We start from the raw sequence: 27322 nt of genomic DNA on the forward strand, positions 1-27322 counted from the left end.
CTAGACCCACTAAATTGACTGCAGATCACTCTCCTGTCAACTCCTGTACTCCACTGGATCGAGAAGTGTGGGGGAGTCAATGGGAGAGCATCTCCTGTCGACATTGCGTAGTGCGAACTCTGTGGTAAGTAAATCTAAGCTACATTGATTTGAGTTACACTATTCATGTAACTCAAATTGCGTAGCTTAGATTGAATTTCCCCTGTAGTGTAGACAAGGCCTCACTGTTGCATTAAGCAGGTGGTAAATAGCCCACGGATAGAATAAATCTGTGCAAAAAGTATGGTGTGGCTTTTTGGTTTTGAAAAACACCTTAAATTGTAGACATTCAGTGTGTGAAAATGTTCCTTTTAAATTCTATGTAGTCTTCCACATAGCTGCCCCTTCTAAATTTACATGGTGTCTTACACTTTAAAAACACTGATCCAGAAAGAATCTTATCTTTGCCTAAGTATATTTCTTCCCCTCTGTTTGCAAGCTCATATTTTCCTCTGTAGTGACAAACCTACCTCTTATTTTCATTCTGGTTGATGGCCAAGAGGAGGCAGCCGCAGGGTGAGACATTAGCATATGAATTCTATGAGTTTCATTCCCAATTCTACTTATGGCTACATATTCTGCTCTCCAGCTCACAAAAACAAACAAACAAACAATGACAGCTGAGTGGCCTCTCTTCTACAGTGCAATTAAAAAACTGCAAGCATCTGTAAAAACAAACATTTTATACTAAAACAAATTCTGCAAGCAGGCATTAGAGACAGAAAAATAAATACCAGAGATCGAAGTAGGGTTTGGAATGAAATATTTTCTTAGTATAAGAATATTTCACAGATTACAGAATTATAGCTCCAATAAGAAAATAGAAAAGATTAAATACAGAATGTTTGTTACATAAAAAGCTTTTGAAAATTATTGCCACTTACAACACCCTAATTTGGCATTTAAAAAAAAAAGTTCCCGTTTAAGACTTTATACATATTTACAACACCCAAAGGTTCAAAGAAGAATGCCTCAGTCAATATATTGAATAAACAAATAGAAAACATTTACACTGAGGGAGGTAAATATTTTTGCGAAGAAGGTCAGTTGGTCCCTCTGACAGGAAAAGCCCGTGCTCAGTAACCATTCTGGAATCCAGCTTCACTTGTGTCAATATCATGTTCCTTTACAGGGGTGGGGTGGGGGGGAGAAAGGACATTTAATATAAAGTAAAGTAAATACACTTTAAAGGAGGAATGAGTTTGTTTTTTAATACTTTTACTGATGTAGACCTGGAAGCCCTATTAATGAAGCAGCTGATCAGAAGAGGAGACATTCACAATTAACCCAGCAGCCCTGAACTTTGTTTGTAGCACCATCAGTATTTAGGCTCCTAACTCCCACTGAAATCAAAAGCAGTTAGGAGCTAAATACCTTTGAAGATCTGGTTCTAACATCGTTGGTATGAAATCTGCATTACCATAGTATTATCAGACTTGTGTAAATATTTACCCAAGACGACTCTGTTAGGTGCACAAAGAACACAATTGATAGTATTTCACTGAAATCACCTGAATTGTGTATCTATTGGTCTGATTGCTTAATGCCCCATCAACAGCTCCACAAATGAGGCTCTTGCCTTAAGCCAACAATTGTAGAAAAGGAAAGCGTGCCTTACACATCTGCGTACATTGGGTTTATCTAGCAAGTCAATAAGGTAACTCATTTGTGATTCTTACAAACAGATCAGAGTAGTAAACACTTATGAACAGTGCAGGTGACTTCAGCCATGTTATTATGCAGTCTGAGTTCTACAAAATTTGCTGACAGGACCTCCATGCATTAGTACTCAAGTGTCTGTAAACTCCTGCACCATCGTAGCATACAAAGCAAAGCAGCCACCAATGAAATGGAGTAATTCTAAAACAGGAGACTGCATTAGTCAAGCAATACACATCGTAGTTTCTGTACTTGATTATCAGTAGTCAGGATCATACTTCAGTCATCAGCACATGCCCAGCTGCTCACCATAGGACAAAGGCCTCAATGTAGCAACATCACTGGACCTCTTGTAATGGAGGCCAGATGGGCCAATTAACCTATGAGGCTGCCAGCTGGGGGAATTAAGGCTGAAGAAAGCCTAATGAGGGGTAGCTCACCAGTGCAGAAATAGGCAGGGCTTCTATAAAGCCAGGGAGCTGATAGCAGACAGGGGCTCAGTGAAATGACTTGCAGTCATTCCCTGGGAGTAGGGAAGTATGTTTGGAGCTATAGTGGCAGATCTCCTGCAGTTACAGCCTGGAAGGAGGGAGTTTGGGCTGGTAAACACGAGGGGAAGTGGGAAGCCAGAGAACAGAGCTGAGAAGTAGGAAGGAGTCCTGGGGTAGGGTCCCTGTACTGGAACCCGGAGCAGTGGGCTGTCAGGGGTTCCCCTACCAGCCATTGGGGAAGTGGCGCCATCAGGGCGGTGCACGAGAAGACTGTCTAGGTCATCGGTATGGAAAAAACTTTGGATATGTCTACACAGCGAAAGAAAAACTAGTGGCTAGTCTGTGCCAGCTGACTTGGGCTCGCAGGGCTGTTTCACTGCTGTTTAAACTTCTAGGCTTGGGCTGGAGCCTTACCTCTGGGACCCTTCCATCTCAAAGGTCCCAGCCTGACCCCAGATGTCTACACAGCAATGAAACAGCCCCCCAGTCCAAGCCTGAGTTGGCTGGCATAGGCCAGCCAACGGTGTCTTGTTGCTGTGTAGACATCCCCTTTTGGAATATCTTAGGGTAAGACTATAGTGACCTGGCTGGAAGACCAAGCCACGAAGGCAGAGTACTTTGAGTTGCAAGGAGTGAGAGAGAAGCAGTAGGGGGCATCAGACCTGAATGAAGCTAATCCCCAGACACAAAGAGGCACCCTTAGTTGTGAGCAGACCACCCCGTGACAGGGTCATACCTAATATCATACTCTCCATTCATTAGCTATTCTGATATTAAAACAATGTACCTGATTCAACTTCTTGAACTCCACCACTTGGAAGAAGATGTGCTCCAAGATATGCTTGGCATCTTGCTGCTCCTTTGGGAGTTTGTTTGTTACCCCTAAGATATCACCACATTTTCTGACATAAAACTCCAGGTCGTCTTCAGTACCTAACAAGGACCCACAGAGTGAGGAAAACAAATCACACATACATGGTTTGTGTGGTTGAAGTTACGCTGCTGATTTGTACTTGCAATTAAGCACTTGGGGAATTAGTCCCTTTAAAAAAAATATTCAGGAGGACAATAGACTGCATCTTTGAGGCAAACAGCTGGCACTTTATGGCACTCTTCAGTTACTGAGATGTGTGTAAAAGCTTGATAACCTGTGACATAGGCTTATCATTTCTACTTGAAAATGAAGAAGGATGTTGAAATCATTCATGCATAAAGACATGGACCAGAAAGCAAAAGCAAAATGAGAGACTCATTAATATCAAATCAGCTGCAGCCCCACCACTGAGATTCACAGCAGGATCAAGGATTCTGCCTGGCCCTAGTAGATCCTTATACTGAACATTTTAAAGTATTTTTTTAAGAGTAATTTCCATCAAAAATTAGTGAGAGGACTTTAGGATCCTTTAACTTTTATGGCTCCAAGAATCATATCCTAGCTACCACAACTCCGGAAGTCATTCTGGACAACGATTGGGAGAGGAAGGCAGGAGATACAGAAAAAGAAGAGAGTCATGCTGCTGTTAACATTTTGATCTGCAAAGTGCACTATGCCATACATGTGAGGAGGATATTTTCCATGGACTTGATTTCCAGAGATACTCAGAACCCCTAACCCTGGATGAAATGAATGTGAAGCTGTAGGTGCACCATACATCTGAAAATCAGGCCCTATGTTCCTACTGTGGCTAAAATGTCTCAAGTTATTTTGCTAAAAAGTTTTCCTCAAAAGAATGGGACTTCTGTATAAATATGAATGTAATCCAACTTCAGAAGTTTGCCTTGCTTACATTTGTTCGTAATCTGCGCAAGACGAGCTTTCTCAGAGGAGAACGTTTCATCTAAGTCAAACAGGTCCAGACTGGGAGGAGGTAATTCTCTGAAAGCAGGTGGGAAAATCTACAAGGGAAGATTTAATGTAATTGACTGTCAAATGTTTTTCTTACATGCTGTAGAAAACTAGGAGACAGTTTTCAGCTTGGATATCAGTAGAGCCTTTTGAAAATCTACAATAAGCCAAAATTCCACAATAAACTGAACACATCTCAAAACTTCATTTGTATTTCATATAGGGCTGTTGATTAATCACAGTTAACTCACACAATTTTTATTTGAGTTAATCAGAATTAATCGCAGTTTTAATCACACTGTTAAACAATAGAATACCAATTTAAATTTTTGGATGTTTTTCTACATTTTCAAATACATTGATTTCAATTACAATACAGAACACAAAGTATATAGTTCTCCCTTTATATTATTTATTACAAATAGTCACTGTAAAAATGATAATAGTATTTTGGCAATTCACCTCATACAAGTACTGTAGTGCAGTCTCTATCGTAAAAGTGCAACTTATTAATGTAGAATTTTTTTGGTTACATAACTGCACTCAAAAACAAAGCAATTATAAATCTTTAGAGCCTACATGTCCACTCAGTCCTACTTCTTGTTCACCCAATCGCTCAGACAAACAAGTTTGTTTATATCTGCAGGAGATAAGACTGCCTGTTTTTTGTTTACACTGTCCCCTGAACATGAGAACAGGAATTTGCATGGTACTGTTGTAGCTGGCGTCACAAGATATTTACATGCCAGATGCGCTAAAGAGTCATATGTTCCTTTTGTGTTTCAATCACCATTCCAGAGGACGTGTCCAAGCTGATGATGGATTGTGCTTAATAATGATCCAAAGCAGTACGAACGAACACATGTTCCTTTTCATCTGAGTCAGATGCCACCAGCAGAAAGCTGATTTTCTTTCTTGGTGGTTGGTTTCCGCATCGAAGTGTTGCTCTTTTAAGATTTCTGGAAGCATGCTCCACACCCCATCCCTCTAGATTTTGGAAGGCACTTCAGATTCTTAAACCTTGGGTCCAGCGCTGTAGCTATCTTTTGAAATCTCAGATTGGTACCCTCTTGTGTTTTGTCAAAGTTGCAGTGAAAGTGTTCTTGAAACAAACTACATGTGCTGGGTCATCATCTGAGATTGTTATAATATGAAATATATGGCAGAATGCGGGTAAAACAGCAGGAGACATATAATTCTCCCCCAAGGAGTTCAGTCACAAATTTAATTAACACATTAATTTTTTTAATGAGTATCATCAGCATGGAAGCATGTCCTCTGGATTGGTGGCCAAAGCATGAAGGGGCATACGAAATGTTTAGCATATTTGGCATGTAAATACCTTGCAATGCCAGCTACAAAAGTGCTATGCGCACACCTGTTCTCACTTCACTGTAAACAAGAAGCTGGAAGCATTATCTCCTGCAAATGTAAACAAACTTGTTTGTCTGAGCGATTGGCTGAAGAAGTAGGACCGAGTGGACTTGTAGGCTCTAAAGTTTTGTACATAATTCTACATCTGTAAGTTCAACTTTCATGACAGAGATTGCACTACAGTACTTGTATTAGGTGAATTGAAAAATACTATTTCTTTTGGTTTTTTACACTGCAAATATTTGTAATAAATATGAAGTGAGCACTGTACACATTGTATTCTGTGTTGTAATTGAAATCAATATATATGAAAACGTAGAAAACACCCAAAACTATTTAAATAAATTGTATTCTATTATTGTTTAACTTAGTATATTTTATTATATATTAGTAGTTTTAGTATTATTGTTTTTAAAAAAATAAAAATTGTGCGGTTAATCATGGTTAATTTTTTTTCATCGCTTGACAGTCCTAATTTTGTAAAAATAACTCGATATTCTACATATTGCCTAGGCACAAGCATGCCAGCACCTCTCCTTTTTCCCATTTCATTTTATTAACTCGGTTGTTTTCTTTTTAAACCAATAAAAACCAAGGACAAGAACTAGATCCTCTTCTGGCCTGTTATTCCTATATTGGGGCCAAGAAACAGCTAGAGTCTGAATTTGCAGTTTATCGCATTCTTCTACTCAAGGCTGGAACAAAATATGTGTCGGCCCACCTCCACCCCCTTTCTACAGTCAAAGTAGCAAAGGGTTCAGTCTCCAAAGCCTGTGATTTTTCAGAAAATGAATGATGCCAAGGTTTGCAATGCAGGGCTCGCCTCCGCAGAAGCTGTGATCCCATTGGCTGCTCTCCTGACCACTGTTCCCCAGTGAAGAGTTTACTAACAGAAAGCATTCACTTACAGCCAAATCTCCACAGGATTGATGGGTGGTGAAATATTGAGCATCAGCCCCCCATCTGCCACATAACATCCTTCAGAGTGAACCCCATGGAGTCAGCCAGTACTCCCTATTCTCTCAGCCAAGATCCACTGGGAGTCTTGAAACCATTTACTCACAGAAATAAAGGGCAACATAGGACCCCAAGAATACGGACTGTTACGGGCAAGACTTTAAATTCCCAACTGTCAAACAAGTCAGTTTGGTTGCTGTGGGAACCTTTTATTCAGCCACACTGCTCATACACACTAAGGCATAAACACTAATGCCATATGCACTATTTTGTATCACTGAGTATATGTGCAATAGGCAACGTTAGCTGAGGCTGACATGGGATTCAACTTTGAACTGCGTGACTTTTATGCCACTTGGCATCACAACAAGAACCATTGCATTAATACTGATTGCTCTTCATTCACGTCTCACGTGACAACAAAACCATCTGGACAATATGAATGTTTGAAATTTAGACTTAAATATTCCAGAAAGGAAGGTTGGTGGTTTTAAGTGATCTGATTCGGAAAGCTGTTCTTATGAGACCTTGTAAAGATTGTCTGGAAAGAGACTATGAACACTACTCAAAATCACTAAAAGTTACGGTGTCCAACCTGTAGCCTTATGTCCCTCAAAGGCCACTGTGTAAAAAAGGAAATATGTATTTTGTTACAAACTGAGAAGATGCTCCCTAAGCCATGCCTTGTGATTTTTAAGGAATGGGAATAAAGGATACTTTTCCCAAACACCTCCTACAACCTGCCTCACAGCTGCAGGAACAGCGCTGATGTGAGCTCAGCAAGGAAGGCAGAAAGGAGACAGTAGCTCTGGCTGCTCCGCTGCCTCCTTGTGGGAGCCCTAATGAGAGCAGGATGGGAACCTGACTGCCTCTCCCTGAACCTAGGAAAACAGTTAAGATACGGACTGTGGCCCCAGGACCTTTCTGAAATAACATTTGGCCTTCACATTGGGCACTGCTGGCTCACAGCAATACAAAGCAACTAGGGAGACCTGTGGAAATACTAGATGTACGGAGCATTTTAACACCTTCATGATGTAGTGGGTTCTGCTGGCACCGGTCTCAGTTTGCTTACCCCTTGTGCACTTAAGGGGTTTCATTGTTTTCAATCACATGATCCGACTGAACACACATTCATAGGACCACAAAGAGTGCTACTTCATAAAAGACATGTACTAAGGTATTCAATGGTTAATGCTCTCCTGTTTCTCTGTCTCTTCCATATAGTTCTTTATAAGAAAGAGGTTCCCATTACAAGGTGGATTCTATGCATCTCAGGCCCCAGTTATGTCAGATTACTCACAGCTGGCTGGAGTGCCGGTAGTGGAGTCTCAAACTGAGGCTGAATGAGCTGGAGAGGTTCATGTTTCACATTCAGCTGTTCATAAGACCTACAATCAAGAAAAAGGCAGAGTCTGAGGGAGAAGATGATAATACATTTTCTGTTTACATTTGCATGTGTAAGATACAGACTGTGAATTTGAATTTGCCCAGGACACCAAGGTTAACACCCTATTTGTGAAAATGTGTCAGGAGTTCTTTAACTACCACAATGACACAGTAACTTTGATCTCTGCAACAACTACAAAGCAATTGCTTCTAAAAAATGGACAAGCACTCATCCAAAAATGGACAATGCAGATAGATTGCTCAGCTTTTCTATTTGTAACCTATGGCATGTTTAAATGCAAGGTGAAAGTTCAGGACATTCATCTAATCAGCATCTTACAATAATACATTAAGGAAGTGAAAATGTTTTCTTCAGTATACATATGCTTAAAAACACACCAAAAGGAAATGCAGAATAAGACCAAACACACAAACACTTCATAGGTACTAACTTGATAACTTTAGGGAGGGAGGTTGTATCCAACTGATAAATTGACATATCAAAGAGCGTTGTGAAATCTCGTGGGTTCTCGTCTCCCTCTTGTAGACAAACTCGTAGTCGCTCAGACAGCGTGGCTATATCCGGAAGCATTGTATAGTCTGAAATCTGAACACAATGACACTGCTATGAGTAAGGGGAACTACATGAAATAAGCTCCTGTACTTCACTTAAAAAAATACATCTTTTTTTTTTACATGAGATAACTTCAGTTTACACTTTTTCCCTCCCAAGACTCTTCACAATGCAGGCCACTATATTTCATTTAGGAATGTCACAGAAAACTATTTAGTTTTATGTGAAAAGAAAGTGAACATGGGCACCGGCTTGCCTCGCTGCAGGTGGAAGCTAGGGTGCCAGGCCATCAGTTGGCTGTCCTTGTGGCCCTGGCTAGGTACAGGGGCGATCAGTGAAGTTCTGAGTCTGCGTGTACCTACCCCCACCCGCAGGTGCCGCCCCTGCCGCTCCCACTCGTCAGGAACCACAGCCAATGGGAACTGCATAGCCACCTGGCCACACCCCTCACCCCCTCCTGCACCTTAACCTCCTGGCCAAGCCCTGAGCTTGCTCCTGCACTCCGAACACCTCAGCCCCAGCCCGGATCCCCCTCCCTGAACCCCTCATTTCTGGCCCCACCCCTGAACCTAGGGGAAGCCCCGAGCCACCTTCCCCTCCCCCCAACACTCTCTGCAGAGCTGTGTGTGGCCCACAACTGATTTTTCCTTGGGTCAGTGGCCCCCAGTAGAAAAAAGGTTCCCCATCCCTGCATTAAAACATAGATGTTGAAATCAACTGAACTACATTATCAGCAACAAATATTTTCAAACCAATGTGTACATTTTATTTTACAGTAATGGGTGTCTTACATCAAGGCAGACATGAATCTTTGTATACCCGAGACACATGAACTGTGATCTCACATATCCTGTCCATGTACTGCTGCATCAGTTGCAGAAGGGATGCTACATTTGAATTTCCTTGTCTTTCACTTATTAAGAGGAGCTGAAGGCAGCTCCCACCATGGTGCTCTGAAGTCAATGGTCAAAGACCGCTGTTCCAAACCCTTGTGCTTCAGAAACTAGTAGGAGTGCCAAGTGTGTCAATTCTGCTGCTAATTAATGTATTGCAAGCTTGTCAAATTGAAGTTCAGACTAACTTGTGTGTGTTATTTATAGAGCAATCCCCCCTTTCCTGTGTGTGTAAGGTATTTTCAAGTAAAACAAAATATATTCATATGCAACATTTTTCAAAAGTTGCCTGAAAATTGACAAGTTGGGTGGTCCCCACTCAGCTACAGAAATGTTCTATTTGCTACATGTTTGCCCCTGAAGTGTGAGGGCTCAGGGCAGAAATGCAAAAGTATCAGACTTGAAAAGTGGTCTCCACAATAAAAATTTAATTTAAACTAAAAATCTGGCAAAAAAGGAATTGTAACCAGTGGCCAATAGGATGCCAACACCTCCATGACTGACATTTTACGATGAATAACTATCCAAATACTGCAGATAATCCTAATCTACATGTGGCAAAAATGCCAGGGATATCTCCAAAATTGCCCTCAACAGTTTCAGTTTTTGAGACCTTGAAGTTCATTCACTATAACATTTGGATGCAATACCAACAACAAAAGTCACATTAAAATAGTGTGGTGTTGTTACATATCTCTCTAAAATGTTGAACATTCAAGTCCAGGATCCAAACTCAAATATCTAGGTAAAAGCTTGACCAAAACATCAGGGTTACTATCCATGCTGATGTCTCAAAGAGCATAGATAATGAGGTCTGAATCTTGATCTGAGAGACTCCAGATTATGGGGGTTTAAGTAAGACTGTAACTGTATTTTAATATCTTCATTCAGTGGCAATTGATAGGTTATTACTCATTTGATTTTCATTTATTATAATTTTTTTTTTTAAAGTGCAACAAATTAACCTGCTAGAGAAATCTCTGACTTGCCAGGTTTCTGTCTGAAGAGAATTTTTAAACCTGAAAATTAAATAAACTCTTAAGGCTGGGGTAGTCAATTATTTTTTGTCAATGTCCAAATTTCTTGGTCAAGGTATAGTCATGGTCCAGACTCCAGAGAAAATAATAAAATAAAAATAATAATGATAATATGTAAATGAAAAGATTTAGAGGTCCACTCAAAAGCATCTGGTGTTAGAGATTTGGCCTGCGGTCCGCCTATTTACTACCCCATCCTAAGGGATCTGTAGTAAGAACACGGATACAGCCTTGAACTATGGGGTCCTAGGCAGGTACTTCTGTAATTCAGGTCCTAGTGGATTAAACGATTCTTAGCTATCACACAATGAATGTCTCTTACCTCAGGGTCCTCTGCATCAATCTGATTTAAATGGATGTCTGTGGTTGTGAGCCACTGGAAAAGCACATCCTGTGGAACCACAGATGCGTATTAAGTTTTTGGAGTGTTAAATAATTTACTCCAATGCTAAAACATTTAAAAACTCCTTGTCAAATCCCCCCGATGGACGAGATGGCATAAATTTGAAAGAGCCGGATAAAACAATGAAGAATATTGGGGGGGAGAAAACCAGTAATATTAAGAGTATTTGTATTACTTACCAAAGCAACAAAACATGACAAAGAGTGCACTTTATACTGGATGCAGGTGAATTGCAAGGCAAGAGGATGAAAACCAATTCAGTTCATTGGCCTGAAAAATGTGGGCTGTCTGAAGTTCACAAGTGCTCTTGAAAAATGCAATAATGGATAAATGATTGCTGAATTTTACTTTTAAATAAGGAATACTTGAATAGTAGAGATTGCCAGCTACCGTACTTGGGCAAGGACTATATCAGCCAACCAATCAGAATACTCCTTTCATTATATTTGTTTTAAAAGGACAGTGCATAGAGAGCTGCACGAAGCTCATGATGCAGTTACAAATGAGTGTACAAAAGAAGTCATGTTACAAAGAAACACATACAGAAACTGAACTAATAATCTGGATCAAGAAGAACAGTGTTTTCTAGTGGCTAGAACAAGGGAATGATTGTAATACCAAAATTCTCTTCCAAGATCTACCCCTGAATCTGCATGAGCAATGGCATGTTATTTAATTGCTCTGTGAATACCTATGTCACTTAACATGATGCTTCCTTTAAAAAAAATAAAATAATAATAATTAAAAACAAAAAAAAGATAAGGATGGTAATACATACCAACCTTTGTGAAGCACTTTGTGATGTTTAAACAAAAGGAGCTGTAAGCGCAAAATATTATTAATAATTGTGTTGTCACATTTCTAACTGTGACAAATTTCAACTATTTAATGACCAAAAAACCCTACTGCATATTTTAAAAACACACACAAAACATAATCATGGTCAAGAGAGAAGCAGTAGCAAAAGCTTTCCAGAGTTCCGCTTTGCAACATACAGAGTTAGGTGCCCAACTGCTATCAGTGCCTTTGAAAATCTTCCTCCCTATTTCAGTGCCAAGTCTGGTTCTCCATCCCCCAACTATTTCATAGCGATGCTAGTATCTGTGCTCTGGGAACAAACTACGAGGATTGAGTGTGCTTGTGAATGCTATGAAAAGACTAATGATAATTTTAAAATATATTTTAAAAGTCTACCATGATCTTGCTGTTTTCTTCTTTATCCAAATATTGGTCACTGAACATGTGGCAAGATCCCAACACTGCCATCTTTCCACCTTGGTTCTGTCAACAAAGTTAACGTATAAAAAAAAAAGTCAGATCACAAATATTCAGGGGATTCATACCACACTCTAAACTATTACATTATTTTAATTAGAGGGAAATAGGAACTTAGGAACAAGAAGTAGGTATGACAACTTGTAAGAGGACAATCTCTTGACTGTATAGCATTCGTATAAAATAAATGCATTATTTTAGCAGGTTTATTATTTTATTAACATTACCTTAGAAGTAGTGCTCTGTATTTGTGGGATTAGAGGGCTATTTCATGGGCATTCCACAAAGCAGAGCAGCAAATAATATTACATCAACAATAAGCAAATTGTATGTATTTTATTGGAGTTTTTGTCTCCTTAAAAAAAAAAACCCCTACTCATCAATAAAGCAAGAAAGAATAAGATCTTAACTGAGATTAATACATAGCTAATCTCATGTGCATCTTTCTTGAGTAGTTCAGAGTCAGTACCTGCAAAAGTGAGGCATGCATGCAAGTCAACATAGCTTTGAAAGCCCCAGGCTAGCTAACAAAGCAAAGGCATAGCTCTTTATAAGCAGAGTTACAAAAAATGCAGACAAGTATATTTTAATCAGCTGAATTTAAAATGTCATATAAAGAATTATGTAGATGGACCACCACCCACACCCCAAAATAGTGAATTTTCAAGACGGCACAACAACCAGTAATATTTCTTGTGGGCACCAAGATTAAAATTCATAGCAAATAATGTAACCATAAAAACTGCTGTTGTAAAGAACTTGCTTCAAACAGGGTCCCAGTTTACTTGTACTGAATGAAAGAAATTTACCATTATGTTTATCCGAGTATGAACGGAATGCTTGTACTTTCTACTTAGCTTCTACTTAGTAAATGACCCCAGGAAAGGAAACAATCTAAAGCAAGTGACTTTTATCCACTAACACAGTGATTCTCAAAGCCAGTCCACCGCTTGTTCGGGGAAAGCTGCTGGTGGGCCGGGCCAGTTTGTTTACCTGCTGCGTCGGCAGATACGGCCAATCGTGGCTCCCACTGGCTGCGCTACTTCCCACAGCCCCCATTGGCCTGGAGCAGCAAACTGTAGCCAGTGGGAGCTGCGATCATCCGAACCTGCGGACGCGGCAGGTAAAGAAACCAGCCCAACCCGCTAGGGGCTTTCCCTAAACAAGTGGCAGATCGACTTTGAGAATCACTGCCCCAACACATCCTCAGTTGTTACTGTTTCATAGAATCACACAAATGTAGGGCTAGAAGGAACTTCAAGAGGTCATATAGTCCAACCCTTTGTGCAGGACCAAGTACACTAGATCATTGTGACAGACTGTACCCGTATGTACATTCTTTTTATAAAACCATGATACATTTTGTACAAAGTATACCTTGTGAGGTATCACTTGAAAACTCAATCTGCTGAACATTATTGTCCTGGTAAAATACGTGTGGCAACACTGTATGTAAATTTGTAAGATTCTACTGTATAATATTGCTGTGCCAAGTTCCAAAGTTAGAAAAACAGGCCCAAACCAGTTTTTCAGAGACAAAAGACATACTGACACCCCAGCCAAGTATCAGCATAATCAAATGGACTATCATGGGCTATCACCTGGTTAAGAGGCTATTCTTTGGTAGGAAGAAGGGTAAGAGCGACAACTTTACATATTGGCAATGGAACAGCTGAGGGATTTCTGTGTAAACAGACTGACTGTAACCTGAACCCCAGCTGGGGAGAAAGATATAAGAATGAGAAACAGAGGCTCCCAAATCACCTCTTTCTACTCCACTCATCTCTGCTCATAGCAGCAACAGCACCTGAAGAAGCACTGAACTGTCCGAGGGGTCCTGGTCTGGAGGCTTCCAGCCAGGAAAGACTGTGAAGAACACAGGGTGAGAAAAACCTTTGCTTTGAATCCATTTAGCTTGCTAAATTAGATACCAGTCTGCATTTTATCTTATTTTATTTGTAACCAGTTCTGACTTTTATGCCTCATTACTTGTAATCACTTAAAATCTATTTTCTGTAGTTGTTAAACTTGTTTTATTTTATCTAAACCAGTGTGTTTGGATTGAAGTGTTGAGAATCTCCACTTGAGATAGCAAGGTTTGTGAATATCATTTTCAATTAATGAAATGACAGATTTTATACAGTAGAGAGCTGGGCAGTACAAGATGCACCTTTCTGGGAGAAGATCTGGGACTGAGAAGTTGCTGGCATCATCCTGTATGTAATTAACGAGTGACTGGCCACAGCATTCATGTAATTCAGCTGGAACAGATTTTACATGTTAGAGGTTGTGTGCGCGAGTAAAGCAGTGTAAAGGGCATGCCAGGTTGGAGATCTGAGGGGATACAACTGTTCAACAGTTCAGATTGTACCCTCGGGAATGTCATAATCTTCCATGACAGGTGTTTGTCTAACCTGTTCTTTAAAATCTATGAGGAGGATTCTACAGCCTCCTTTAGAAGTCTGTTCTACTGCTTAACTATCTTTATAATTAGAAAGATTTTCCAAATATCTAACCTAAATCTCCCTTGCGACAGATTAGGCCAGGGGTGGGCAAACTACAGCCTGCAGGCTGTATCCGGCCCACAGGATTGCTCCCCGTGACACCACAGGCCCTGTGCCGCTCTCAGAAGCAGCCGGCACCACTTCCCTGCAGCCCCCAGGGGGCGGGGGGGCAGAGGGCTCCATGCGTTGCCCTTGGCTCCAGACATCGCTCCCTGCAGCTCCCATTGGCCAGGAACAGGGAACTGCGACCAATGGGCGCTTTGGGGGAGGTACCTGGAGGCGTGGCAAGTGCAGCGCACATGGAGCCGTCCGCGCCCCCCAGTGGCCACCATGCTTCCTGGAGCGGAGCGACATGGGGCCAGAGCAGGCATGCAGTGAGTCTGCCCTGGCCGCATGCCACCCTGGAACCACTTTAGGTAAGCGGCACTGAGCTGGAGCCTGAACCCCACCTGCACCCTTCCCCCCAGTTCCCTACCCTAAGCCCCCTGCCTGCACCTTGCACCCCAACTCCCTTCCCTGAGCCCCCTCGTACACCCTGCACCCCTGTGCACCCCAACCCTCCCTGAGCTCCCTGCTGCATCCTACACCTCTCCTGCCAACCCTCTGCCCTGAGCCACCTCCCACAGTCCACACCCTCCTGCACTGCACTCCAACCCCCTTCCCTGAGCCCCCCCATGCACCCCACACTCCTCCTCTGCCCCAATCCCTTGCCCTGAGCCCCCTCCTGCACACCGCACCCCTCCCACATACTCCACAATCCCTCTCGCACTCCAACCCCCTGCCCCAGCCCTGCATACAATTTCCCCACCCAGATGTGGACCTTGGCCCAAAAATTTTGCCCAACCCTGGATTAGGAAGATGTCTTCTTGTGCTACCTTCAGTGGACATGGAAAACAACTGATCATTATCCTTTTTATAACAGCCCTTATCATATCTAAAGACGTATCAGGTCCCCACTCAGTCTTCTTTTCTCAAAACTAAACATGCCCAGGTTTTTTAACCTTTTCAAACAGGTCAAGTTTTCTAAACCTTTTATCATTTTGGTTACTCTTCTCCCTCCACTTTGTCCACATCTTCCTTGAAGTGTAGTGCTCAGAACTAGATAGAGTACTCTAGCTAATGCCTCATCAGTGCCAAGTAGCACGGGACAGTTACCTCCCACGTCTTACATACGACACTCCTGCTAATACACCTCAGATTGATATTAGCCTTTTTTGAAACTGCTTAATATTGTTAACTCATTCAATTTGTGATCCACTATATCCCCAGATCCTTTTCAGCACTACTACTGCTGTTATTCCCCATTTTGTACTTGTGCATTTGATTTTTCCTTCCTGAGTGTAGTACTTTACATTTATCTTTAATGAATTTCATCTCATTGAATTCAGACCAATTTTCCAATTTTCAAGGTCATTTTGAATTCTAATCCCGTCTTCCAAAGTGCTTGCAACCCCTCCCTGCTTGAGGACATCTTCAAAGTTTATAAGCATACACTCCATTCCACAATCCAAGTCACTAATGAACATATTGAGTAGTACCAGACCCAGGACTGATCCTTGTGGGATTCCACTAGATACATCCTCCCAGTTTGACAGCAAACTATTGATAACTACTCTTTGAATACAGTCTTTCAACCGGTTATGCAATTTCATCTATACCCTATCTCCCTAATTTAATTATGAAATCAAGATATATCATGTCCATTGCTTCTTCCCTATCCACCAGGCCAGTAACCCTCTCAAAGAAGGAAATTAGGTTGGTTTGGAATTATATGTTCTTGACAAATCCAAGGGGCTATTCCTTATAACCCTATTATCCTCCAGGTGCTTACAAACTGATTGTACAGTAATTTGTTCCAGTACCTTTCTAGGTATCAAAGTTAGGCTGATTGGTCTATAATTTCCTGGTCCTCTTTGTTCCCCTTTTCAAAGATAGATACTGTGTTTGCCCCTCTCCAGTCCTCTGGGACCTCACTGGTCCTTCACGTCGTCTCAAAGACAGTCCCTAATGGTTCCAAAACTGCTTCAACTAGTTCCTTAACAACTCTAGGATCAAGCACTGCCAACTTGAATACATATAACTTATCTAAATACGGTGGAACCCCATTTATCCAACCTAATTGGGATGGGGCCACATCGGATAATCAAAAATTCAGATAATCCGGAGAATGGACAAAGAGCTTCAGCTCTGGGCAGCGGGCTCCCACTGTCAGCTTCGCTGCCTGGGGCTGAAGCATCAGTTTCCCATATTCCTGTGTATGCACACTAGTGGTTCAGTTAATATTGAGAGCCAGATAGTAGAGGCTCAGATAAAGGGGGTTCTACTGTATTCTTTAACCTGTTCTTCCCCTATTTTGGCTTACACTCCTCCTTTCCTTGTTAATATTAATTTTGTTATGTATCTGGTCACAATTTACCTTTTCAGTGAAAACTGTAGCAAAATAGTCATTAAACACTGCAGCTCTCTTGATGTTGTCATTTAAGCGCTCTCCTTCCCTGCTACAGAGATCTACAATTTCCTTCATCTTTGTCTTGCTCCTAATGTATTTAAAGAACCTCTTGCCTGTTATGTCTCTTATTAGATTTAACTCATTTGTGCCTTAGCCTTTCTGATTTTGCCCCGACAAGCTTGTGTCATTCTTCTGTAGTCCTCCATTTGTCCATTTTTCCACTTTGTGTAAGATTCCTTTTAGATTTTCAGGACATTAAAGAGCTCCTGATGGAGCCATGCTGGTTTCTTACTATTGTTCATATCATTCCTTCACACTGGGATAGTTTGTTCTTATATCTTTAAATAATATCTCCTTGAGAGACTGCCAGCTCACCTGAACTCGTCTTTCCCTTACATATTCTTTGCATGGGACCTTACCCGTGAGTTTGTTAAAATTTTCTTTTTTGAAGTCCATTGTCCTTATTCTGCTGCTCTCACTCCTTCCTTTCCTTAGAAACATGAACTCTATCACTTATTAATCACTTTCACCCAAACTGCCTTCAACTTTTAAATTTGCAGCCATTTCTTCCCTATGTGTCAGAATCAAGGCTAAAATGGCTGTCCACCTGGCTGCTTCCCCTACCTACTGAAACAAAAAGTTGTCCCCAATTCATTCCAAGAACGTACTGGAAATTTTGAATTTTGCTGTATTACTTTTCCAACAGATGCAAGGGTAATTAAAGTCCCCCATTAGTACCAGGTCTGTGTTTTGGATATTTCTGTTGTTTGTCTCAAAATGCCTCCATCATCTCTTCCTATTGGATTTCCCTATTAAGTTTATCTACTGTTCTTCTATTATTTATTGCTATTCTTTTCCCTACCTCACTTCTCTCAAACAGATTATATATTTTCTTTCTAATCCTTTTCTCTGCCCTGACAGAGATTCTACCATTGTCTTCAGCTTCATCTTCCAGCATTTTGTCTATAATTTCCTCCAGCTAAATAGAAAAAAAGAAAGCCTAATTAAAGATCAGTTCTACTTCCTTGACTTTCATGCTATTTTCTTATATCAAAAGGGAGATTGCCAGGGAGAGTACGTGATGAGAACTCTGATGGAAACAACATTTTTTTACCCCCTTTGAGGAAAAAGCAGAATCTTTAGAAGATCATTAGTAATTTTGTTGAGAATCAAGGGCCAGATTTCCATATACTCGAGGCATGCTATTGTGCTCACAAAATATACAAGCCGTTTCACTTGTGCAGTGAAATCAGATCACACACACCAATTATGAATTAGATGGACGGGCATGCACAGTTATGTGATTTGCACGTGCAATTGTGTGCCTAAATCAATTTAAAAGACTGGATTCAGATTATCAGGTTCTCATCTCACAGACAAGTTTTCATTTAATTTTCTCACTATATCAAAACCAAAGAAAACTTACACATTCAGAAATTTAGGGAAGATAACGTTCACTAAATTTAATTAAAGAGCTTTTAACAATACATTACACATTTATGCCCTGTCTCCTTTGTGACAATCCTGCTAGCAGCAACTGTGTTTAAATTCACATTTCTGATCCAGTTTCCTTGGCCTGTATGGTCTAGAATTTTTCTCATCTGACAACCCTGTTAGAGTTCAGTTATTAACTGATGCAACAGACTACCTGGGGGTTGGGATAAGCACTTTATGGTTTAGTACATAGCACAGTTATTATGGTTCTCAGATAAAATATTCCTGTCCAAGGAAAGAGTGCTAGAACCCAGCTAAACATCAGCAGTGTTGAAACCCAGTTCAAACTGGTAAGGTTCTGATCCAAGGGGGATCAAGGCTTTATATGACTTGATGATTAACACATTACAGAAATGTATATTTGTGCATGTGATTTCAAAATGACCACCTGTATAAACATTTGCTCCATAAATGTAAGTAGGAGTGGTGGGTGAGAAAACTGTTCCATCTTTGATTGCCATGGAAGTAGGCAGGCTGTGATTTGGCAAGTGCTGCTCCAGTCTCCTCTCTCTTAAATGGGCTGGCAATCTTCTAATAATAGGACTTCATGCATTTTTATTGCCTCTGATGCTTTATAGGATCTATTTTACCCATAACATGCATGTGTAACTTTGCGCACCTTTAGAGGAGAAGTCCCTACATCACTAAGACACCAAATATAAAATTTCATTGTAACATATTAACTATAAAAATTAAGCATCACTTAGTGCTTATTATGGAGAAATGTTTGCAAACTAGGAAGTACCAAACCAAAACCAATGGTTAAGATCATGGATACAAAAATCTTTTAATTTCCAAGAGTCCCTAACTCAAAATTGTCTACATGCCACTGAACTGATAATCTCACTTCCTAGATGGTTACTATGAAGGTGGAAAGAGAATAACTGGAAATAAAAAACAAAATCTGAAAGTATATAATCTTTGGTGATTAAACTTTTTTCTTCTTTGAACTCTGTGCAACAGAGCTTTACACAAAAAGGAATCAAGAACTGTCAAGCAGGTTCAAGGGTTTGTAGGTGCATTGGGAGTAGAAACAGGCGTATGTAGATCTGCGATACCATACCGTTGCATTTCTTTACTGGGGGATGGATAGCTTATTTTATGCAGTATTGTACCTTATAATGGTAAAAAGCCAAAATGGGTCTGTTGAGTGGAAAGCAGACAGATCCTGTGGACAGAACAGCCACTGCTGGTTTCATCACATTCAGTGTGGCACCAAATGGATACACAAAAGTGAGAGCCCTGCAGAAAATACAAACATTTTATTAGTGTCTGCTAAATTTCAGAGACTAGATTTGTTAATTTTAGATTTATCGATGATATTCCTGATGTTCAATCCTGCAATGCTTGTTTGTAGTTCGAGGCATTAGCAATGTTAACCAAGCTGAGACTCACATTTTCATATGCATAAGTTGGCATATATACAAGTCATGGTCTGGGTGCATAAATCCTGACTTTTGTCAGGGACAGTGCAGGCTCACAAAAGCACACTTTTGAAATCTTGCTGACTAGAATAAGATCTGGGACTCTTTCTAGAGTTTTTTATAGTTGGAATGTTCAATAAGTTTAAGTGGAACCTTTTGGTTATCTTTCAGATATTCCTAGATATGAGAGACAAGTAGGGGTAATTAACTCTCAAACAAATAAATGCTCCGGAACGTAACTATACTAAATCTTTCTACACTTAGATTCCTCCCTGTGATGAGGACCATAATCAGTATATCCCCAAAATAAACCATAAGAAAGAACACAATTAGCTACAGTTTTTATGGAAAGGCTGATGATTCTTCAGTATTCTTCTGCATCACAGCAAAGAAAAGGAACTACAAGGGGAAGGAAAGAGGGAAAACCACCAATTTTTTCAAGTGTATGAGTTTCCCTGGATTAGCACCTTCCTCCTCCCTGCTCCCCGGGACTCCTATGCCTAACCCACTCAATTCTACAAGTCTGCAGGGTACTAAGGATGGTCACCATTTTATGTCCTTTAAGCCTTTTCAAAGCCACACACAAGGTTGATTTAATCATCACAGGTCTGGACAGTAGGAACAGATGGGACTCCCTTCAGAACCCATCACTGTTACTCTTAGACTGGCTGGCAAGCGTTGCTAAAGAATTCACCCGTTTAGGCTTGAAACTAGAGAAGCAAGAAGGCGAGACCAAGGCGTAGATCCACACACAGGGATTTTCTCTAATTTAACAGAAGACCAATTTTTTAAAACAGATTGTATAAGTCGAGTAGGCACCACGCACACTAAGCACATTAACGGCCCGCGTGCGTCCATGTACCAAGGCTAGCATCCATTTCCAGACAGCACTGTGAGATATTATCCTGTAGCTATCCCATGTAGTTCCCGCCAGTCTTCCCCTGCCCATTGGAATTCCGGGTTAGACTCCCATGCTATGATGGTGCACCAAACAGCTGCGTCGCAGTGATTCGCGGGTAAACGTCGCCCCATAACTCTACCCACTAAATCCTCCCTCCTATAACCCAGCACAATGATCTACATCTAGAAGCAACGCAAAGACAATCATTTGCCCCCTTTTCTCCCCTGATTGCCCTGGCAGACGCCAATATGCATGGCAAACCATGAAATCCCATATTGGCCTTTTGTCACTTATTTGTATTGTGGATGCTGCTAGACAAGCATACTAGCAGTGCTAACACAACAGCATAATTGTGCCCTTTCAATACCAGAGACTTACCAATCCTCTATATAACATGTCTGCCATTGTTAAACTGGCGATGAAGATGATAGTTACATTTCATTTGTTTGCATCGTACTGCATTTGGAAATTGGACGATGAGGTTAATCAGCTCTTTTGAGTAACCGTCTGCTGCTATAGTCATGGTGTCTCATGGAGCTGAGCCTCGCTAGCAGGAGGGTTGTCCAGGGCTCACATTGGGACAAAATAAGGGAGAATCGCTTCCCGGCATTCCCATTCTTTATGTTTGTGCAAAAATAAGTCGTTCCTGCCTAAATATAAGTGGACAGTGTAACTAGAAACCAGAGACGCACAAGCTGACTCATTGTCAAACGCCCCTCAGAATACCGCGAAAATAAGCATGAGCTGCATTCCATTCTAGGGGGTGCCCTGCAACAACCCTACCCGTTGCTTCCTCCTCCCCAACCCTCCGGCGCTACCATGGCATGTCCCCCATTTTGTGATGAAGTAATAAAAATGCAGGAATAAGAAACACGATTTAGCGAGATAAAATGAGGGGGAGGCAGCCTCAGCTGCTATGATAGTCCAGGCAGGACATTAAAGAGTGGGGGGCGGGAGGAGCAGCAGCCGCCCCTGCTATGATACCCAGGCATACAGAATCTTTTCTTAGATATGACCGGGGGGGAGGGGGGGATGATGGAGCTCAGCCTCCAGCTGCTATTGGAGAAGGACGGTTACCAAGCCTTGTACTATCTGCCGGAACGACCAGGAGTCATTCCCATTTTTACCAGGCGCGCCGGCCGCAACCTCACCAAGGCCACCCCAGGAGCACTCAGGATGATGAGGACGGTTTCCACCATTTATACCCGTCTGCCATCAGGAAAAGGAAGCGGAGGGGATGCTGCTGTTCAGCGCCGCAGCACGCGTCTACCAGCAGCATGCAGTAAACATATGGTACATTGAAAAAGGCGAAACGATTTTTCCCCCTTTCTTTCACGGGCGGGAGGAGGGGTAATTGATCGAGATATTAATCCTGAACCACCCCAGACAACTGTTTATGACCTTCAGCTTTGGGAGCTCAGCCAAGATGCAAATGCTTTTTGGAGAGACGCGGGAACATGGTGGATAGCTGACCTCAGTCCCCCTCCCACCCTCCATGAGCGTCCATTTGATTCTTTGGCATCTCCTGTTACGCTTGTCACGCAGCACTGTGCTGAGTCCCTGCTGTGGCCTCTGTCTATCAAAGCCCGGAGATTTTTTCAAATGCTTGTCATTATCTTCCTGTAATGGAGCTCTGATAGAAAGATTTGTCTCCCCATACAGCGAATCAGATCCAGTATCTCAGTACGGTCCATGCTGGAAGTTTTGGATTTGGGACTGCATCACCACCCGTGCTGATCAGAGCTCCACCACTGGGCAAACAGAAATAAATTCAAAAAGTTCGCGGGGCTTATCTCGTCACCTGGCCAGTGCATCTGAGTTCAGATTGCTTTTCAGAGAGGTCACAATGGTGCACTGTGGGATACTGCCCGGAGGCCAATATAGTCGAATTGCGGCCACACTAACCCTAATCCAACATGGCAATACCGATTTCAGTGCTACTCCCCTCATCGGGGAGGAGTACAGAAATCGGTTTAAAGAGCCCTTTATATTGATATAAAGGGCTTCGCTGTGTGGATGGGTTTAGGGTTAATTCGGTTAACGCTGCTAAATTCGGTTTAAATGTGTAGTGTAGACCAGGCCCAAGAAATGCATTAGGACATCCCAATAGAAGCACTGGGTACTTCAGCCATTCCCCTGGCCCGGTAATTTGACACTTCGTGACTGTGCTAAATTTTTCCTTTGAAGATGCTGGTGAGGAAAATACACTTACTGAGAGTCATTTCCACTGTTGTCTTCATCTATTATCCCAGGCACTGCTTTCCCTGCAGCTCTGCTGATTTCCCTAGAAGAGGTGGAAACAAGTGATTAAAGTTGCATGGATTTGCAATAATGTTACTCACAGGTCTATATCCCCAAAACAATTACCTATTCAAAACTCCATTGGAGACCAAGGCTTCCTTAGGATGAAAGTACTTATAATATACATTTCTCACCACAGCATCTTAAAGAAAAAAGAAGAAATTTAAATCTTTTATGGACGCAGTTTGTCTAGTCCTTAGGACATGAGATTGAAAGTAATGAGATGTGGGTTCGATTCCTATTTCTAATGCTATAACCCTGAGAATTATTTGGTTCCCATCATAACTTGGAACAGCCTTAACCTATGGCCCCTTTTTGGACCTGCAGCTTCAGGCATCAAAAGACAGTGGGAACACTTATTTCAAAATTCAGGTGAAGTTATGCAGACTAATCACCTAAAATGCAGGCACAATCATGTGTCTACTTGCTTCACTTGAACCTGCAATTATTTGCAAATGCAGACAGGGAGGCTAGGTTTAAAACAAAAAAATCTGGTTCAACAAGTTCAATTGTGTCTTAGAGGTTTCCAAAACTATGATGAACTCAATACCATTCTGTGCAATAAAAAGTGAACCCACTATCCAACTGACACTAAAACATCTGAAAAATGTCTTATTTGGTGAGGACACACTGCTTATTTACACTTGGATATTGCAAGAACAGCTGATGGAATTTTACTAAGCTGAAAAAAAATTCACTGCTGGGTTGAGAATGAGTATGGAATAACTCAGCTCAAAGTATTTTTTTTCTCCCCTAATAGATATAAACACTTGAGGAAAAAGAAGGCTTATAAGGAAGTGGCTTTGAAACCCTAATTTCTAAAAAGAACCATACATGGTTTGCATCTAAAAAAGTTCAAGTTACCATTATTGACCATGATTCCATACTCTTCTAACAAGAAGTTAATATTGGTGTCATATCGGGATTCGCCACCTTCTCCCAGCATTACCAGGATATCCCCACCCTCTTCTAGATATTTCTTCAGAACCTCAAACTAAAACAATAAGATGGAAAAAACACAAGAACACAATCAGAGGCTCTAAATACAGAATTCCAAAGAACTGTATGGAAATGAGGCATAAGTAGTTTTAAGGTCAAGTTGGTTGCAAGTAGCTAAAAGACCAAGAAGCGTTAAATCTAAATGTATGTAAAATAGGCTTTCCAAACTACAATGCTATTACAGAATGTTTTGGGTCACTTTCTGTGTTCCTAGTCAAATCTGGAAGCATAACTAATCTGCAAACCATTATTGGCTTTTTTTCTTCTTTATGAATATTTCTTACCTCAGCTGCAGTGAACTTCTCTCTGGGCCCTGCTGTAATCCACAATTTTACCCCAGCTAGCTTCTCGGATGTGATCTCATCTTTTAAACTATTAATAAGTTAATAAAGAGACACATTACATTTTAATTTTAGATACAGTCCACAACTGAATCCTGGGCTGCCTTTACATAAAGAACTAGCCAGAAGAACGCAAAGCAAGTCATTTCAGTCAGTCACTTTACATCTGTTTACTCTGGTTTTAAATTTGATTATCCCAAATAAGTAACTACAAATTTGAACTGATGAAGAAGGAAAATAAGTATTCTAGCAAGACACTGTGGCAGATCCACAGCTGATATAAAATGCTGCAGCTTGGTTGACTTCACTAGAGCTATGACAATTTCCATCAGCTGACAATCAGCCCCACTCTAATTTTTCTGTGTTTTAATTCTGATTACAGCAGGTGGGTGACCAATTCCAGAAACTTGATGTAAAAAGGCTAGGGTTCAAATTATCTTGACATTTTTGCCTATCAATAGATATTCCATGCAGTGCAAACTAGTACACACACATTTGGAACCTCACCATTATCAGCTAAGCTCTGTCCTCTCCATTGCCGCACTATCTGAAAGTTCAAAATAAAAGTCCTCCAATACCATGCAACAGCAGAGCTACAGCTAATGTCACTGGGTAGAACCAAAGGAACTAATCCTTTTAATTTTCTATTAACATTTCCAAACATTTCCATATTATGAATTACCCCCCAAAGTCAGCATTAAAATGGTCCCATCTCCAAATAGCTTACATGTAATTACTTGTTGATGTCAGTTTCATCCTTATGCTACAAAGCATGAAAAAGAAAGCTGAAGAAAATCCCTCACCTCTGTATCTTCCATTTACTACGAAGCCTCTTCTGTAAGGACTTGTAACCACTGTTGACAGTGAAAATCTCCTTTTTGGATGCATTGAAGACTATGGTGTTCCGAAGCTCTGTCTCCATAGTGACCTCAAGAATGAAAGGAAAGGAGAGAAGCAAAATCAGAAAGGATGAGCAAAAAAGGTACTATTTCAGACCAGTCTCTGAATAAGAGACACATGCATACAGGTTGCTAGCTGGCAGAGAATGTGTTGGTGCAGAATGGAACTCATCTAAACTAGAGAAATTAGGCCTAAAATCTCTTGTTGTTGTTATTTAAAACCTTTACTGCAATTTTAAACAACATATAGACAGAAATATGAAATAAAACTAAAACCTACAAGAAGAAACATCCCTACGCAATAAAAAGGAAAGACAACATCCCAAGAAGCATCCAAGCTTTCTCATTTTGTTTCCTCAATATACGTAATCAGAAAGTTACTAGATTCATTAACATTTTGTACTGAAAAAAAATCACAAAAAAATAACATTAAAATGAGAGCTGCAATCTTTTATGGTTTTCAAAGAGCAAATATGACACCCTTGAGCTAAGCTATTTGGGACAAGAACCTTGTCTACTTGCTGTAAAGTAGCTACCACACTGCTGGAATTCTATAAATAGAATTAATAACCACTACCTCTGGCCCTTTGTAGTTGTAGTAGTCTCTTGGAAGCCAGGGTTGAAGCACGATCGCAGAGAATCAGATGGTTAGCTGGTTAAACTTAGATTACGTTGACACTAGCATTTTAAGTTTCTCACCACTGCACTACTAACTTGTTGCAGCAAAGGCATTTTTACCACTGAGTCACCTAACCCAGTTCAAAGCAGGTCTAAACATAGAGCTAAATCTTTGGGACAACAGGGACTGTCTTTCTGCTCTGTATTTGTACAGTGCCTGGCACAATGGGGTCCAAATTCTGGGCTGAGGTGCCTAAGTGCTACTGCAATATAAATAATAAAGCTATCTCCATACTAGAGTAGCACAACGCATGGGGCTGGAGGTAGAGGGGAAGGGCACAGAGCATGGAGGTGGTGCATTTTCACCTACTGTCTCCATGGGCAGGGTAGCGCAGTGCATGGCGGGAGCTACCCCGACCCACTGTCTCCACGCGAGGGGGTAGCACGCTGACGCTACATGAGCGATGGGGGAGCTATGCTGTGACCTGCTCTCTCTATGGGACCGGATGGCACTGTGCATGGGGGGTGGGCAATTGGGGCTACCCCTTGACCTGCTGTCTCCATGGACCTCCCAGCCCCCTCCTCTGATTGCCCCTCACAATCCTACCCTCCGTCGCCCCGGGGAGGAGGGGGACGCGAGAGCGGAGGAGCCCGCTGGGCCCCACACAGGAGGGAGGGAGGAGTGAACGCCCAGGCCTTACCCCCGGACTCGCCACCATCTTCCCGCGCCCCTCCGCTGACCTCGGAGCGGTAACTAAGGGCCGCGCCTTGCCTAGCAACCGCCCTTGTGCGCACGCGCAGGGAACGTATTCACGGAAACACTCCCGCAACCAACGCGGCGGGAGCAGGCGTCGCGTGATGACATCACGCCGGCTCCCCTCACCATTCCAGGGGACGGGAAAGTGGTACCTACTATTCGCGGGCACGGGGGTGAAGTTGGACTCTACCATTGTAGGGGGAGGGTGGCGTGTACCAGGCTGCAAAGGATCGGTTGCTCGTGGTACCCACGGAGCGGCGTGGCTCTGAGCATCAGCTGCTGCGTGCAGCGCTGCTACCAGCACCCTGCTCCCCGGGCTGGGGCTGCTGGAGTGGAGGCTGCTGCTCGGGAGCGGGCACCGGGCCAGTGCAGGATGGGCTCCCACCCCAGGCGATTAGCCACATAATGCCCTTCTCACTCGGCGTGCAGCTGCTGTCCATTCCCCCCTCTCTTGGGGGGCTGCAGTAAACCAGCACTAGGCGGTGATCGTCTCCGAGCCACAGCTGCAAGTGAGAGTTTTAAGTTGGTCACACAGTTTTGGGACGGACATCAGTTGATGCTCCAGCAAATGGAAAGCTAGATAGCTCATTGGAAACCCTGGGTTTTTCCTCCCCTTCCCCAGAATTGCAGACAAGCTGTGGAGGTGAATAAGTTAGAGCATTCACTTTAAAATAGAACTTTTTTATTAATAACTTCCA

The 27322-nt window shown here is 41.8% G+C and overlaps 1 protein-coding gene across 3 annotated transcripts; it reads right to left on the reverse strand.

Annotated features, from left to right (window-relative positions):
* Window positions 1-785: 785 nt before the first annotated feature.
* On the reverse strand, window positions 786-26659 carry IFT52 (intraflagellar transport 52). Of its 3 annotated transcripts, none has more exons than XM_032769647.1 (14): window positions 26569-26659; window positions 25154-25278; window positions 24294-24381; window positions 23875-24004; window positions 23077-23152; window positions 22922-22993; window positions 19500-19626; window positions 11857-11943; window positions 10582-10650; window positions 8208-8362; window positions 7670-7757; window positions 3977-4085; window positions 2977-3122; window positions 786-1163 (listed from the first exon to the last, which is right to left on the reverse strand). In XM_032769647.1, exons 1-14 carry the CDS (start codon window positions 26584-26586, stop codon window positions 1116-1118), a joined length of 1338 nt encoding a protein of 445 aa, XP_032625538.1. In that variant the 5' UTR covers window positions 26587-26659; the 3' UTR covers window positions 786-1115. The 3 variants fall into 3 exon arrangements, with proteins under 3 accessions (XP_032625538.1, XP_032625539.1, XP_074928405.1); XM_032769648.2 differs by lacking the exon at window positions 26569-26659 and adding an exon at window positions 25827-25912; XM_075072304.1 differs by lacking the exons at window positions 24294-24381; window positions 26569-26659 and having other exon boundaries at window positions 25154-25262.
* Between the last annotated feature and the right edge of the window lie 663 nt (window positions 26660-27322).

This window comes from Chelonoidis abingdonii, chromosome 14, assembly GCF_003597395.2.
Source record: "Chelonoidis abingdonii isolate Lonesome George chromosome 14, CheloAbing_2.0, whole genome shotgun sequence".
Classification (NCBI taxonomy): domain Eukaryota; kingdom Metazoa; phylum Chordata; order Testudines; family Testudinidae; genus Chelonoidis; species Chelonoidis abingdonii.

Coding starts and splice junctions, on each gene's coding strand:
- IFT52 (XM_032769647.1), bottom strand. Junction 4,086..7,669: donor TACCGGCACTCCAGCCAGCT/GTGAGTAATCTG, acceptor CTTCCCTTGTAG/ATTTTCCCACCTGCTTTCAG. Junction 3,123..3,976: donor TGCGCAGATTACGAACAAAT/GTAAGCAAGGCA, acceptor GGTCCTTGTTAG/GTACTGAAGACGACCTGGAG.